Here is a 15987-nt window from a genome sequence, read left to right on the forward strand (position 1 = left end):
GCCCAGCCCTGAGATGCCGCCACTGTGTTGGGGGTGGGGTCCCCAAATTCCCCTTCTCTCTCCCCTTTCCCTCAGGCCTCGCCGGGCCGACGCGGCCAACATGGCGCCAGCGGCCGTTCCCCGCGGCCGCGCAGCGCGGGAAACGAGGAGGTCGGGGAGGGGGCGTGGCCTGGCGCCCGCCCGCCCCCGCGCGGCGCCGCCATCTTGGGAGCGGAGGGAGCGCAGGGGCTGAGCTCCGGCGCGGCCTCCGCCTCTCGCCGTGGCCGCCGGGCGGGCCGCCTTCTCCCGCGGCCGGGGGGCCGGAGCCGGCAGGTAAGGCCGTCACGAGGCGGCGCGCCCGCCTGCCCGCCCGCCCGCCCGCGGGAGGACAGCCCCCTCCTTCCCCTGCCGGGGCCCCGGCGCCTGGGGAAGGGGCTGCCCGCCGGCGCCGCGGGGGAGGGAGGGGGGCGGCGCGGGGCCTCCCCCGCTCCCCGGCTCTCTCCCGGGGCGGAGGCCGCTGAGGTGCCCGGGGTGCCGGCGGGGCCCGCAGCGGTTGGGGGGAGGCGCGGGGCGGCGGCGGTGCCCTCCGGCGGCGGTGGGCGGCGTGCGGGGCTCGTGTGCCCGCTCTGGTGCCGGCGCAGGCCCGTTCCGCGCCGCCGCGGGCGCTCCTGCCTCTGCTGCTTTCCGCGGCCCGGCGGAGCAGGGCCTCGCGGGCTCCCAGTTCCGCAGCGCCCTTTCCGTGGGCTGCACATGACTCGAGGCGCGCGGTGGGACGGGAGAGGCCGGGAGACCCTGGGCTGCAGCCTGCACTCTGCTCCTAGTTTTCCCCAAATCCGGTGTGGACCTGAAAGCCCACCTAAAGCCAGAGGATTGTGGCCCCGCATACTCCTGCAGGCTCGTGTCCTTGCCCATCTAATAAAGCTTGCTGTTGTCCCAACACGTGCTTTGAGGTCGATACGCCAATATTACTCCATGAAAGCAACTTCCCCCCCCCCCCACCAAAGCTGTAGCTCACTTGTTGATGCTGCGGCATGTCCACAGGAAAGTCTTTGTCCTGTGGTTATGCAGGGAAAAAAAAATAAATCTTCGATGTTGCTCGGAAATATATCAGTATCTTACTGTGGAGTAAAATGCATCTTGAACAATAAATGGGAGACAACAGCTCTTGCCTTTCAGCAGATCTCTGATTCCCGTTAGTTTCCTGATCTGCGGAACACAGAGTAACATAAGTGTGTGTGGGGAAAATAGCATCTTTAAAGCACGATATAAATATTTGCACTAATATTTGAAAGCTGTATCTACATTGCTCCCACCTAATGACACAAGAAAAGTACTTTCAGGTATTGTTCTGAGCGCTAAAAGCCTTTATCAAGGAAGCATTTGTAGCAAGCATTCGTGATGCATTTAAGATGCATCTTTAATACCACTATGAGTATTTGGCAGGTGATGGCAAGTCAAGATCTGAGAGTTATGGAGAGCAACTGCAACAAAACAAAAGAAGCACTGGTTAATAAAACCCTAATTCCATTTATTACAAAATGTGTTGAGACTGTTCCCTTTAAGCTGTGGAGTACTCTGTTTGGGAGGGATATGGGGATATAGTTAAGATTTAGACTATGTTGCTGTACTGCCATCTAGGATTCAAATGTCAATTTTCTTTTTTTAATGTTCTCAGCTGAAGGCAAAGGCTGCAAGGCATATGGTATTGTTTTAGTTGTCCATCAGATTCTAGTAGAGTCAAACACCTAGCTGTTAAAATTGCTGTTGTCTGTTTTGTTCTTGTTTGTGTTCTCTTTCTGTGCGTTTTGGAAATTTTGATCACAGGTGGTGGATTTTGATTCAGAGCAGTTGAGCATAGGGTAGCTTGTTCATGGTGAGTTTCATTTGTAGAAAGTTTTTGACTTTACCTTAGCTCTTAATTGAGAATGAATCTGGTACAGTTTCTGTTGCTAGGTGAAACTGGGCAAGAGTATGTCTAGTTGCAAAAATAGGCTGAATGAGTTTCTTTTAATAGGGCTAACCAGCTGTTCCTGTCCATATGACAACTGTTATTTTTCTTTATGAATGCTGTTTTGGAGTACTTAATAGTTGGCATGCTATCAGTTCTTAGAACAAATTATATATGATTATTAGATAACTGTGTTTTCCAGTAGGGAAAATGCTTGTCAGGGAATAAAATATTGATTACTGTTAATTTCTACTTTGTTTTGAATTACTCTCCTGGAATTTGATATTTTAAGGCCTACATAATGCTAAGATGTTGTGAATCCTGTGAAGGATTGGTCTGCTCCTATGTAAGAAGGGCTGAACTTTAAGGTTTAATTAGCTGAATGCTAATTAGGTCAGTGGTTGCTGGTCAACACGACTGTTTCTGTCATTTGAAGAAAATGTTATGTTAGAAGAGGGCATGAAAATGCGATGCTTCAGAATAGGCATAAAAAGTGGAGAACCTTGATGAGATTAGTGGTTTATGCCTTTATTTGGGGTGGCAGGGGAAGTTTAAATTTCCTCTTGATATTTTTCTCCTGTTTCTATAGGAGAAATATTATTATCAAAGAATGACAACAGCTACCTCGCCAAGTGGACGCTTTGGGCAAGAGGTCATTATTTACAGCTACCGACTTTATTGAACTCTTCTTTACATTCCATCCTTATTTGTAAGTTTAAAATTTATTGCAAAACAATGGGAAGATGCACAGTTTTGTGAATAGACTCTTCTAGTCAATTTATCAGAGTGTCAGGACAAAAGGAGCTCCTGTGTTTTGTTAAACCTGCTGATAACTGGCTTTGTGATCTTGAAACAGTCATTAAATGGTGCTCAGTTCTTCTAAAAAGTGAACTGGACAAGCTGATAGAAAAGATTGTCTATGTTATCAGATGACAGCTTGAGGAAAACAAAACACAAATCAAGTTGTGTTGAAATGAGATTGTCTGGTGGGGGATTATGGAGATCTTCTGGGGTATGTTCTGCTGGAGGCTATGTAAAGTTTGGGGGCAGGAGAAGGAGGGCAAAGCTGGCTGAAGTCCTTTTTTTGTCATGCTGTTAGGTATACTAGGCTAGGTCTGTAAAGAGTACTGTAAGGATGTCTTCATGGTATTATGTAAAATAATCACAATAACTACTAAGGATGCTGGAAAATTCAGGCTTATGAACAACTCTTTGCTCTAATAATAGAAAAAATGTCTTTTTTGTTTTTCACTTTGTTTTAATGTTGTGGCTCTAATACACCTTTGATCTCTTGCAGCCTTTTAGAAGTTGAAAGGAAACGTAGGTTTGATGTTTTGTGTGCCATCAACTGAAATTGGGGCCATCATGAATATAACGAAGGGTGGACTGGTACTGTTTTCAGCTAATTCAAATTCCTCATGCATGGAACTATCAAAGAGGATTGCTGAGTAAGTAAAATCTGCCTGCAGGGCAGCTTAGTATCTTGTTGTTATTATTTACTGAAGACTTTTTTTTTGTGTTTTCTAACAGTTACCTAGGAAAACAGCTACTGTTTACAAGAACATCTAGAAGAGTTAGTGTAGTGTGTTGTGGAATGGATTTCAACAGATCAATAGCAAAGAAAATCACTTGAGTTTAAATTGTTCAGTGACAGGCTGTAACTGGCTATAGTATGCTTTAGAGAACATGTGGCAAAAATTAATGTTTAGATAGTGTTAAATAATCATGGCGGAAGTAATTCAGCATTTTTTTTCCTTGTAGTGTAGCTTTCTTAGAAGGCAAAGCTGTGTTCATCATGCTCCTGGTATATTTGAGATGGAAACAAGTATTTAGCTTTAAATGCATGAATAACTTCAGCAGAGCTTATATGACTTAAGTAAATGTTTACCTTGCTAGTATAACAATATTAGTATGCATGATACCAGAAGTATTGCTTATGATGGGTTTCTTCCTGAAGTCTTAAGTTTGACAGAGATAGGAGGAGACAGGAGAGCACAAAGAAACTGAAGCTATGCATTGCAAGGACATAGACATATGTGCATACCATATTCTGTTTCTCCTTTTTTTTAATGATGCTGTTCTATGCTAATATAGAAGTAGAAGAAAAAAACACAGATTAGTCTTCTGTTATTCATTGAACAGAGCTTCTTAATGTTTACTGTTCATTCTAGATGGGTATTTCTTCTAAGAAAAAATTATTTAAAAGCAGTCTTGTAAGCATTATGCATGTTTATGCTGCTGTGTGTATATACATGTTATAATAATGAGAAATTAGTAGATAATTTAATAATCCAGTATTTTAATTCTGTTCACTTTTCTGAGCTTGAATTGGAAATAGGTTTATCTTAACTTGCAGTATAGCTTCTGGAAAGTGTGGAAGATTTTTGAAGAGATTTCCGCTATAATTATTGTTTTGTTTTTCTATGAAACATAGCCTTTTCACAACTATTGCGTTATATTGGGTCTTCAGTCATTTTGGCCTTTACTTTCACATATTGACTTCTGTTTTTCCTCCTTCTGCTCTGGCAGGCGCCTCGGAGTTGAAATGGGGAAAGTTCAGGTTTATCAGGAGCCAAACAGAGGTGAGCATTTAATTGGCAAAACTGAAAACTTACCTAAGTAGGATGTGGACTTACTGGCTACCCTTTTCTTAGACTCTGCTGCTTTTTGCTTCAGTGAATCTTGTGTGTTTCTTTTCTTGGCAGAAACAAGGGTGCAGATCCAAGAATCTGTAAGAGGAAAGGATGTGTTTATCATCCAGACAGTTTCAAAGTGAGTAACCATTTGAAGAAACTATGCTAGTGTTTTGACATGGACTGTCTGTAAGAATGCCTCTGTTCCAATTCTTCTTCTGCCTTTTAGTATATGGTATATGATAGTAAGCTTATAGAATCTTCTCTCTCTCTTTCTCATGTTCACAGAGAAGATGTTTCCCAACATTACCTCTCTTAGCTGATAAGTAGTTCTCAGCTGAAAGAAGAAACACCTCATTGTTTTATTTGGAGCAGAAAATAGATGGTAGTTGCTAAATAACTAGCCTCCTGTTGGTTTGAATGATAGAAGAATGTTTTACAGTCTTTTTTAATCCATATGGAAAATACGTTTTGTGCACAGTAGAAGTAGATATTGGGGATAAGTTATGGTCTATTTTGTTGTAGCAATGTGCTATATTACTAAAAACCTGAAAATGGTATAACAAACTGCCGAGTTGCCCAAAGAAGTGGAAACAATAATAGTGTGTGATTCTAGTGAAGAATTGAAATGCTGGGTCTGGTGTACTTGGCCCTCCTGAGGTGCACAGCTGGATTCTTGATGGTGATAGCTCAATCACTGTTCTGCAGTGGAGAATATACTGCACTGAAGTGAAATCCCTGGAGCAGATTTAGATATTGTGTTGAATTCAAATACAGATTTTTTTATGCATGAATACAGAACTAGACACTTTTCATTCCAGGGACGTGAATACTACAATCATGGAACTCCTGATCATGGTGTATGCTTGTAAAACCTCCTGTGCCAAAAGCATTATTGGAGTGATTCCTTACTTCCCATACAGCAAGCAGTGCAAGATGAGAAAAAGAGGCTCCATTGTCTCTAAATTACTGGCTTCAATGATGTGCAAAGCTGGTAAGAATGCAGGTTGTTATGAAATAATCAATGCAGTGGGGTTTCCCGCTGTCAATTTTCAGATCTGTGCACAAACTGGGACTTTGATTAAGAATAACTGCAAAGTTTTTTCATAAATTTAAAATCCACATAGAAAGGGTAATACAATTGGAGACACTTCTAAATGAGTTCATTAAGAATTTGTAACACCCAGTTCAGATTGTGTCCTACTGAGTTGACAAGATGAGTCTGCTGGACTCCTAATGCTTTGGGAAGTGATATTCTTCCACTGTAATACTGTTCTTTGCCTTCCTAATACTCTAACAGGCGTACTTTGCCAATTTTGTACCTGTTGAGTGAATCTACTTAGTGTGGTTTTTTTTGTTTTGTTTAAGATGTTGTGGGAATACAATTATTCATTTTTTTTTAATGCGACACGCTTCCTTTCTGCTCCTTTGTGCTTGTTCCTGTCCTTGGAAAAAAATGGACAGTTATAATAAGCACTGTGTAGTCTACTGAGAGTGTGATGGAGTGCTGGAACAGATTCCAAGAGAGGATGTGGAGTCTCCTTCTTTGGAGATATTCAAAACCTGCCTGGATGCGATCCTGTCTAACGTGCTCTAGGTGACCCTGCTTGAGTAAGGAGGTTGGACTAGATGATCTCCAAGGGTCCCTTCCAACCTCAACCATTCTGCGATCTGGTTTCTTATTTTCAGAGAAGAAATGTGGGGATACTTAAAACTTTAGCCCATTATTCAGAAATTCAGAACTCCAATATTGGTTAGCTTTGCTAGAGTCTTGCTTTATGGCATAGGATAAATTCTTATATGTGCTTCCATTTGCCATGTATCATATGGAGAAAGATCTTACCTACCTAATCGAGGTTTGGCACTGCTAATTATGTTATGTAGCTTATTCTGATTTTTTTTTAAAAAAGAAACTATAGAAATTTATACCTGTGATGCCTGTGTATTTGAGAGGTGCTTATATAATATTCTACATACTTAACTGCTAATTCTGTGATTCTGAGAATTATAGTACTTTTGTTCTAATGCCACTTACAGAGTTTGTTCTGAACAAACTTCAATTAAGTTTGCTAGAGAAATAGTGTGTCTTTTCATTCCTCGCTTTTCTCCGTGTGCTTCTGTGTCTTTATTTTTTTATTTAATTTTTTATTATTTTTTTTTTAAGGACTAACTCACCTTATTACCATGGATTTACATCAGAAGGAAATACAAGGCTTCTTCAATATTCCAGTTGATAATTTGAGAGCATCTCCATTTTTACTACAGTATATCCAGGAAGAGGTGAGGAAGGCCTACTGTTACCTTTTTTTTTTTCCCCTGTCTCAGATCTCAAGATTTCTAATGCAAATTCCTACCTATAGGAAAACATGAAACATGTGAAAAGACAAACTTTCTTCCTCCTTTAGAATTCTTTTGGAATAACATGTTGGGGCAGAGGATGGTGTAGTTGACTCCTCCCCCCTCCCCAGCTTAAGCTTTCTTATCTGTGCTAATTATACTATTCTGTCTTAGACATAGTCCTTTAATTTTTTTTAAGTGTTTTCCTTCCTCTTGACATCTTTTTCCTTTCCTTTCTTGACTTTCTTTTTATTCATAGGATGGACTGCTTGTATAGATGTAATTTATACAGCATTATGAAAACACTTTAAAGGTTAAGTTGTAACTATAAGAAATAGCCCATCAATCATAATCTCAAAGTAAGAAGAGATGACTTCTAGTGAGAAATCTCCATCTTTCTTGGCTCGAGGAGCTTAGCTTCTGATGTTGTGTGCCTTGCTTTCTCCATCTTTGAAAAGATGCACTTTATATAAAGTAAATGGTAGATTCATATATGAAAAATGTGCAGGTGATAACTAGGTATATGATATATATTGTGCCTGTGATTAATAATAATCTGGAAAAAACAAATGCTTTCATCCTGGTGAGAGGAGAATGTGTAGTTCACTGTTACTTTTCAATCCAACCTATTTCTTTTGATAGGGATATAAAAATGACTCTAACAATCATATATTGGATGTTCTTGTTATGACAATTTTTGAAATCTGAATAGGGATTCAGTTACCATTTCAACCTATTGTTAGCTTTGTATTTGGTGCAAGAAAATGTTTAACAAAGAGGATAGTAGAACAGAACTCTGACTTTACCATAGTCATTCATCTTGCTCGTACACAGACAGAAGTATTGTATGTTATAATCACTTTATAAGTTAAAAAAGAAAAAGTAGAAAAACATACATGTGGACACAAGGCAAGTTGCACTTTTGTATTTTGCTTTTGGATATCTATTACTGGATAACAAGATTATGTTCGTGGTTTAGTCTTTAAGCATATTTTGATATTTGAATTCTTAATGGTTTACAAAGATATGTTGCAGATCGAAGTCTGGTACTGCCGTGGCTTTCTAATGACAGTTTTATAGAGAGCTGCTGAAGTATGTGTAGAGAAGTCTTCAGGAAAGGACCTAATTTCTTCACTTCTCTGGCTGCTTATTAAAATTGAAGTGACTGAATATATCCAATCTTACGGGGTATATACTCACAAACACCATGGCTAGCCAGGTGATACATAGTGTAACTTCTTAAAAGCTAATCAGAAAGTGCTGCTCAGAATTTAGTATTCATCTCAAGTTCCTGGGGACAGCATGGTTACTGGATATCTTACTTTGCAAGTGCTAAAGCATGCAAAATGTTTCATATGGTAGTTGTAATGGAGTGCATAAAATAGCGTGAAATAGAGACCAGCTTGATAAGGACGGAGGTCACTTGCAAACCATTTAACTGAAAGTAAATGTTACTAAAAGTAAGATGTTGAGAACTTGTTCCCTGAGGAATTTCTGCATAGTTTTTGAAGGGAGTTGTGTGTTTACTTGGTGTTCTGGGATGAAGCAAGTGCAATCATTGAAGTTATGTGGTATAAAAATAATTTTGTGATCATCTCGTGTATTCCTAGCAAATGTTTAATACTTAGTGCCCTTTTATCTTTCTTATGTGTACCTATTAATTCCTAGAATGATGTAGCTTTTTGCTGTTGGGAGTTATAGATGCCTGATTATCTTTTGGATGACATTTATGGCTCATGTTTAAAGAGGTTAGAACAAATTTTAAGATTTGGCAGGGAAAAATATCTGAAGGAGATTAAAGCCTTTTTATGTCAAATGACATGCCCTACCTTGTCCATACCTTCCATTGTGTTAATCTTTGCAGCCTGTTACATAATTAAGCATTTGTAAAGGGCAGTATGTGCTGAATTCCTGGTATTGCAGGTGGAGTTAGTGTTGCTGTTTGTTAATGTTGCTTGACACATCCTCTGAAAAGTTCTCATTTTCAATTGGTTAGGGCTGTGCCAAAATTCAGAATGAAAGCAAAAATTTTCCCATGCCTGCTTCAAGTAGAATGCTTTGGAAAAAATTCAGCCAGTGTGGCTCATGTTTGAGAACAGGCTTAAGGGAAAAATTAACCTTGCTTGTGTTTAGAAAAGCTAGTATTTCTATGCTTTGGAGCAGCTATTTGACATCTGACAGGAGGTGGTGAACTGTGTGTCCACGTATCTTCCCTGGAAATATGTCGTATTAAAAATCTTTTGACAGATTTGGTTGCATGTGTTTGGTAGAGAGTATTCAGGCCCTTGTCACTGGGATTCCCTGAGGACTGGATCTACTTATAGGACTTTATTTGCTATTGTAACTGATAGTGGCTGTGGACTCTTGCTACAGCAACTGACGTGAGAGCAGACAAGTTCTCTCTCTTCTGCTGTTCGTGGCTGCACACATCACCCCAGGGCAGCACAGTGAAAAATGTTGAGTTCGCAAGGAAAGATGTAAGATCAAGTAAAAAGGGGGCAGAGGGTATATGTAAAAGCTGACTCATGTCTACCAATGAGCCCTTGAAATGAAAACAGACCTTCTTGTGTCTTACCACTTTGCTGCTGCCAGCATTTGCACTATCATTCCTTAGTGCTGATCTGCGTTGAGATGATTGACAGCAATGTTAGATGGTAACTCCAGGATCATGAATGTGGAATTTTTATCCATGTGAGAGGAGTCAGTGTGATGTGATGGAGAGGTGTTTTTTTTTTTTTTTTTCTGTGTGTATGTGCTTTGAAAAACTACCTCCAAACTAGAAACTAAGATGAACTACTGTGTTTTCAGGTAGTTAAAGACTTGTGTATATGCACAAGAGTATTTAAGTTGAACAGGAAAATTTAATTCTGATTTCCTGTTTGTTAATACTAGTCCCTGTAGCCATAATGTTCTTCTAAAGTGTTTGTGTGTATGTGTGTGTAATCTGTATATACCGTTGTGTTTTTGAAAGGTATGTTTTTAAGTTTAAAAACTGGATTTCCCTAATACCTGGATTTACTGAGCTATGAGCACTGGTCATGCACCGTGGATTCTTGAGGTTACTTTCCTGTGTTAGGTAAAATATTGATGCTTAACGTTCTTCTGGCAAAGTAAAATTCTGTGATTCTTACTGAGTTTAAATTTATCTAAAGGAATGTGAAGTAGACATTGCTATCTGTTATTTGCTACAGATACCAGACTACAGGAATGCTGTAATTGTGGCCAAATCACCTGCGTCTGCAAAGAGGTGGGTAAGATCTGCTCTCTTGTCTTAGAGCAGGAAATCTCTATCATGATTTTTGTTCTTAAGATCCAGTGAAGGACTGAGATTCAGTAATCAGAAGGTGCAGTCTTCCAATATGTACTGCTTCAACTTTGTCGATCTGTAGTTTTTAGATCATCACTGAAATCCTAATAAATCTAAGGGGAGTAAGGAAAAAAAAAAAAAAAAAACAAACCCAGGTGAGATAAGTCAATGTAGTCATTCAGATAAAGCAGAAATTTGATAGTCTTAAAATGCAAATACACACAAATATGCATTTTCTGCTATAAATAATGAAAAATGGCTGGAAGTATACCTCCAGTAGTCAGAGGTAATTGCTTAACGTAGTCACATCTTAGAACATGAGCTAATCGGATCCTAATTACAGATGTTTTACCATCTAGTATGGTGGAGCAGGATTTTAGGTTAGAGCGATTTTGCTTGTGAAGTCATTGTTGGCTGAACGGTTGTCCTTAACTCCTCTGGCTTTATGGTTGTCTATACCTAAGCTGTTTGGAATTTCACTGCTTTCAGAAGCTGGTTAAGAGTTGGATGATGATTTAGGAAACACTACTTGCTGTGAAGACAAAATAATTTGTTGAAAAGCTATCTAGACTTTCATGTGAAGGAATTGTGGTACTCCTTTAAGAAAGATTTTCATTATGCAGAAAATCAGAAATGCTTTAATTTGTAGAAGTGGTACTTTGCAGTACTTTTTATGTGATATCTTTTGGTCAACTATTTCACATTTGCTTGGTTTTAACGGTTTTTCTTTTGTGTCAGTTTTACCTCTTGGGTGTAGGCAGGTGTTTGAAACATTTGTACCCTTGTGCATGCCAGCAAATAGCCATGCATACTATTAACAGATCAGACAGATAAGATGCATATGTAACTGATTGATTTGTATAGGAGAGGGCTGCAGAACTCTATTGTTTAGCTTCTTTGCATGTATGTGTGAGCATTTATGAAGACTGTTTGAGGAGGTATGTTATGTGTGGGAAGGGGTGATTGATTGCTTCAGTTGAATCAAGGAATGCTTTTCAGATCAATGTCTACCTGTGAAAGAGAAGTTTTGCTTAATAGAGTTCAGAATGTTTCTGTGGTTTCTGAGCTCACTGGAAAACGAATAAGTCTGTTGGAACTTTATTCAGTTTATTGCATTTAAAATCATTATGGTTTCATGGGTAGGATTACATCTTTTAAGTTGTAACTTTTAAAATATGTTTGGAATCATAATTTATGATGTGTTTTACCACTTGAAACAATATTCAAACTTTATCTAACATTACAGGGCAGAAGATTCTTCAATTTTAATTACAGAAAGCATAATCACGGGTGAATTATCCTCTGGACTTTGAGTGGTTTGGACAGTGAAAATGAGGCGTAACTGTAAAGGAGGTGGTTTAGGCCACGGGTCTTAGACACTAGTTAAAACTCAGTGACTCACTCTGGAGGTGTTGGTTTTGCTTTAAGGAGACTAGATCACTGGCTTAGGCTAGATAATGAAATTTGGGATGTGAAAAGTTAGATAAGGTGAACGTCATTCAATTTTTACTTGTTGTTTTGTACCACTTGGCGCCTGGGATATAAGCACTGTCTGAAATTACCATTTTCCCAACTCTTTTGCTCTCTACCTTCACCCACCTCCCTGATAATTGTGAAGCTTAAACTTCTTTACATAAATTCTAATTCTAGTTGAAAAAATAGTATGTAGTGATAGAACTTTTTTTAGTCTTGTAAAGAATCCAAACTATTTAACTTCAGAGAGGTTTGTCAGACAAAATGATGATTTGATTTTTTTTTTTTAATGGGATCTCAGGTTGTGTGTCAGATTGTTAGGGATAGTGACTTATTTATTACACATCATGCTAAATTAATAAGTGAACACTTGTGTTCTGTTTTCATTTGAATAAATATTTTTTTCTAATCAAAGATAGACAATCCAGACCTCAAGACTGTTCTCACAGTGATTGTTAGATGAGACCTGCTTATGCATGGGATATCAACAATGCTGAGGTCTAGGAATTTTCTCTTTTTAACTGTTGGGCATTGTTTTGCATGGACACTGGGAAAACAGAAGGGAATAGTCTGAATTGTATGTTTCACAGCATTTACCCTGTTGTGTAGAAGACCAGTATGGATACTTCCAGGGTTATTCTCACTCTCACAAGTCTGGTGAAAATAGGATAATAAGGAGATAGTGGTTTCTTCTGTGCTTTTTTCTAGGTTTTAGGATCATATATTTTTGTTCTGAAACTTTAAAAATAAAATAGAAATAGATTAGCATCATATGTGTGTGAATTACATTGTGTAATTAAAAAAAAAAAAAAAAATTAAATCCTTCCCTTGCAGGGCACAGTCATTTGCTGAACGCCTGCGGTTAGGAATTGCCGTGATTCATGGGGAAGCTCAAGACGCTGAGTCTGACATGGTGGATGGTCGACACTCACCACCTACAGCCAAAAATGTAGCTGCTATTCATCCAAGTTTGGAAATACCCAGTAAGTAAGTTTGTGTGTGCAAGCATTCACCTATTGGATTTTTGATGAGGGAGAGACTATCAGAGAGGAGCGTTTCTTATTAATACACTAGGGGAAAAAAAGTGGGTTTTTAGCGCTCTGTGGGTTGGTGCTGGGCACTACATTAGGTATGTGTAGGAAGAGCTTTGCAGTTAGTCAGTCAGGAGAGGCACAGAGGCCAGATACAAGTTAATTTTTCTGTTCTCTCTCTCTCTTTTTTTTTTTTTTTTTTTTTTTTTGAATTTGGAGCTTAAAAAACTGAGCTGACACTGGGATTTTGTGCAGTTGTGTCAATGTCACTGCTTACTGAATAAGCCTGGTGAATGTGAATGTGATCCATACCTTTGCAGCAAAACCTTGTTGCCTAAACCTATCTTAAATCTTGGTAAAGTTGACTGAGCTGTGCCTGCAAGCCACTCAGCGTTCTCTGTAATAAAATTGTAGAAAGATTACTACTTACGGAATATTATATACCAGTGACTGCAGTAAATACTGTTTGGTAAAACACAAATATACCAACCATGTTATGAAGAAATTCAAATTCCTACCTAAAGTGTTTTGCTCACATTCAAAGCTTAAAACTTCTGCTGTCCAGACTGAGTGTGTGAATTATGTTGAAAAAGCATGTAACCCTCATGCCCTTATTCTTAGGACCATTTCAGCGGGACTGTGTATAGGTTAAGAACTGGGGCATAAACATAAGTAATGCTTTACTAAGTTTAAACAGTTATGTATAAAAATCTCGCTGATTTTTCCCAGTAGAACAGTGATAACTGAAATAGTTGCTCCTTAGCTTCTTTTTTCTATAACACTGGTGACCCATGCAAAGTAGACATTTCCACAGTTGAAATGTATTGCATAAATGTTCTCTTTCTCTCTTTCTCCTCTAAAAAAAAATTGCCATTAATCAGTGCTGATTCCAAAGGAAAAGCCACCCATCACAGTTGTTGGAGATGTAGGAGGAAGAATAGCCATCATTGTGGTAAGTGAGAGGCCATGGCTTTTGATAAATTGTATTAAATATATTAAAGGCACAGAAATCAAGTACTTTGCCTATCAAAAGCTAAACTTTGGTTAATGGTGGTGCTGTATTTTTATACTATGAGGCAATATTCTGCATATTTACTGAAGCTGGTTGTATGAAATATAAAGCTAAAAAGCAACATTCAGAACTTATTTCTGTTGAGTAGGCCTGATAAAATTCTGTTGAAGTGCTTCCCCAAAGGTGAGGAATTTCAGCTTGGGTTTATACATCAGATAAGAGGAGAAAACGATCATGTATGTTTATATTCTGTGAATTTAGAAATGCTGGTAAAGTAGAAATTGATGCAGTCTTACAGTCTGCTTTGAAGAAATAGTAATGTCTAGGCTTTTAACAGAAAAGAACAATATATTATGTTCGACTTTTGAATGAAAGTTTTTTTTCCCCTTCTGCTTTCATAGAACAACCCCCCTTCTCCCAACACACATGCTCTCTTAGCGTTGCAGTTAGTTTTGCACATTCTGCTTTGCTGTTTTTCAGCCTTTGCCATCCAGCTCAGGTGCCTGAAGGAGAGCATCAATAAAAATGTCCATTTTGCATTGGATGTAAACTGTTGTACTTGAGAGATTTAAAAATGTCACTCTGGGTGCACTGTGTTGCTGTTTCTGAGGATATGTTGAATCTTCACTGATGCAATCGTATTTTGACAGGATGACATTATAGATGACGTTGACAGCTTTCTTGCTGCTGCTGAAACCCTCAAGGAAAGAGGGGCCTACAAAATTTTTGTAATGGCCACGCATGGCCTGCTGTCTTCAGATGCTCCCAGGCTGATAGAGGAATCTGCAATTGATGAAGTGAGTGTCAGTTCTAAATTTCTAAACAATCTTTTTTTCTTTAGCAAGCAATTTTCTACTGACTTGATTCTTAAAATGTTTTGGCATTAAGAGTATAGCTGGATAGTTCTTGTGTTCATGCTTTCTTAACATTGCATATATGCTAAGATTCTAGCATACAATTCATACTGTAGCAATGAGATGATAGGAAAGTAGATGAGATGACAGACTGCCAACACTAGCAGACATTTCTGTCAGTGTGGGGGATACTTGCATACTTTCCTTTGGATTTATATGGCAGAATGGAAGGAAGGAAGCGCAGCATTGTTTCTGTGTGTAGAGGTATGGACTGACTTTTCAAAAAAGATTTTTATCCTGACAGAGTAATGTAAAATCTTGTTCTGTATCATTAAGAGTAACTTTCATAGTATTTGATGGCTCTAATTTGGGGGGGGGGAACATAAGGGAGTTAAATATTTGATATTTTTTTTTCTTTCTGTAGGTTGTTGTTACAAACACAATTCCACATGAGATACAAAAACTTCAGTGCCCTAAGATCAAGACTGTGGATATCAGCATGATCCTCTCAGAAGCCATTCGCAGAATCCACAATGGGGAGTCCATGTCATACCTTTTCAGAAATATAGGACTGGATGATTAATGATTCTTTTTAGAATAAAGAAATATCCCGGGCCAAACTGGAAGCAAACAGATAACGAGCTGTGAAGCATCATGCTTACCTTAATATTTCAATTGAGCCACTTCTTGTTTTCTTTTGATTTAAATATCAAGGTAGAACAGATTTTAAAGAGTTATTTTTTCTTTGCAATTTTTTTTTTGGGAGGGAAGTAATAAACATTTTATGGAAAATTGTTCTAGTTGCTTTTAGATTAGTTGCACTATATACATTACCAGAAAAAAAAACACTTGAGGCAAGAATTTGGCTTCTAAATTAAGCATTCCTTTTTCCAAAGCTGCTTGCTACAAGTGCTCTAAAGATAATAAAATGAAGTGACTGTATAATATTTGCATTTTAAAAGCCAAAAGGGTTGTACTGTTGTATGCAGTTAAGTGATTTTGTAGGAGTGCTTTTATAGAAAAGCATATGAAATATGCACCTGTATTTATTTTCTGCGACGAAGAATAAAGATCTGTTTTGTGTGAGCTTTTTAAAAATGTTTATATAATAGTCACTTGTCTTCTGAAGTGTATTCTTTCTAAAAATTATTTGCAGGCATTACATTATTGAAAGAAATCAAAAGGGGACTTGTTTTTTGTATGCTGTGTATTCCTTTGGAATTAGAAACAGAATTCCTGTTTCTTGGCAGTAAGGAAACTAATATGCTTTTCACTTGTTGATTATGATGAAACACTTGCAGAGAGTCTGCTTTTTCCTAATACTGTTTCCCTTGTCACTCTTTGACCTCTCTGCTGCTGAGGAGTCTTGTGAGGGGCAAGAAACAATCTTTCACTAGCCAGTTCCACGAGCTG

General features: G+C 38.7%; 1 protein-coding gene across 2 annotated transcripts; it reads left to right on the forward strand.

Moving 5' to 3' along the window:
- Positions 1-205: 205 nt before the first annotated feature.
- Positions 206-15672, forward strand: PRPSAP2 (phosphoribosyl pyrophosphate synthetase associated protein 2). 2 transcript variants are annotated; one of them, XM_062587915.1, is made up of 12 exons: positions 206-312; positions 2517-2636; positions 3225-3375; positions 4457-4509; positions 4633-4699; positions 5382-5554; positions 6725-6840; positions 10089-10144; positions 12512-12660; positions 13590-13660; positions 14371-14517; positions 14999-15672. In XM_062587915.1, the coding sequence occupies exons 3-12, from the start codon at positions 3257-3259 to the stop codon at positions 15155-15157; spliced, it is 1110 nt and encodes a 369-aa protein (XP_062443899.1). In that variant the 5' UTR covers positions 206-312; positions 2517-2636; positions 3225-3256; the 3' UTR covers positions 15158-15672. The 2 variants fall into 2 exon arrangements, with proteins under 2 accessions (XP_062443899.1, XP_062443898.1); XM_062587914.1 differs by lacking the exon at positions 2517-2636.
- The last annotated feature ends 315 nt before the right edge of the window (positions 15673-15987 follow it).

This window comes from Rhea pennata, chromosome 15 (assembly GCF_028389875.1).
Source record: "Rhea pennata isolate bPtePen1 chromosome 15, bPtePen1.pri, whole genome shotgun sequence".
NCBI lineage: Eukaryota > Metazoa > Chordata > Aves > Rheiformes > Rheidae > Rhea > Rhea pennata.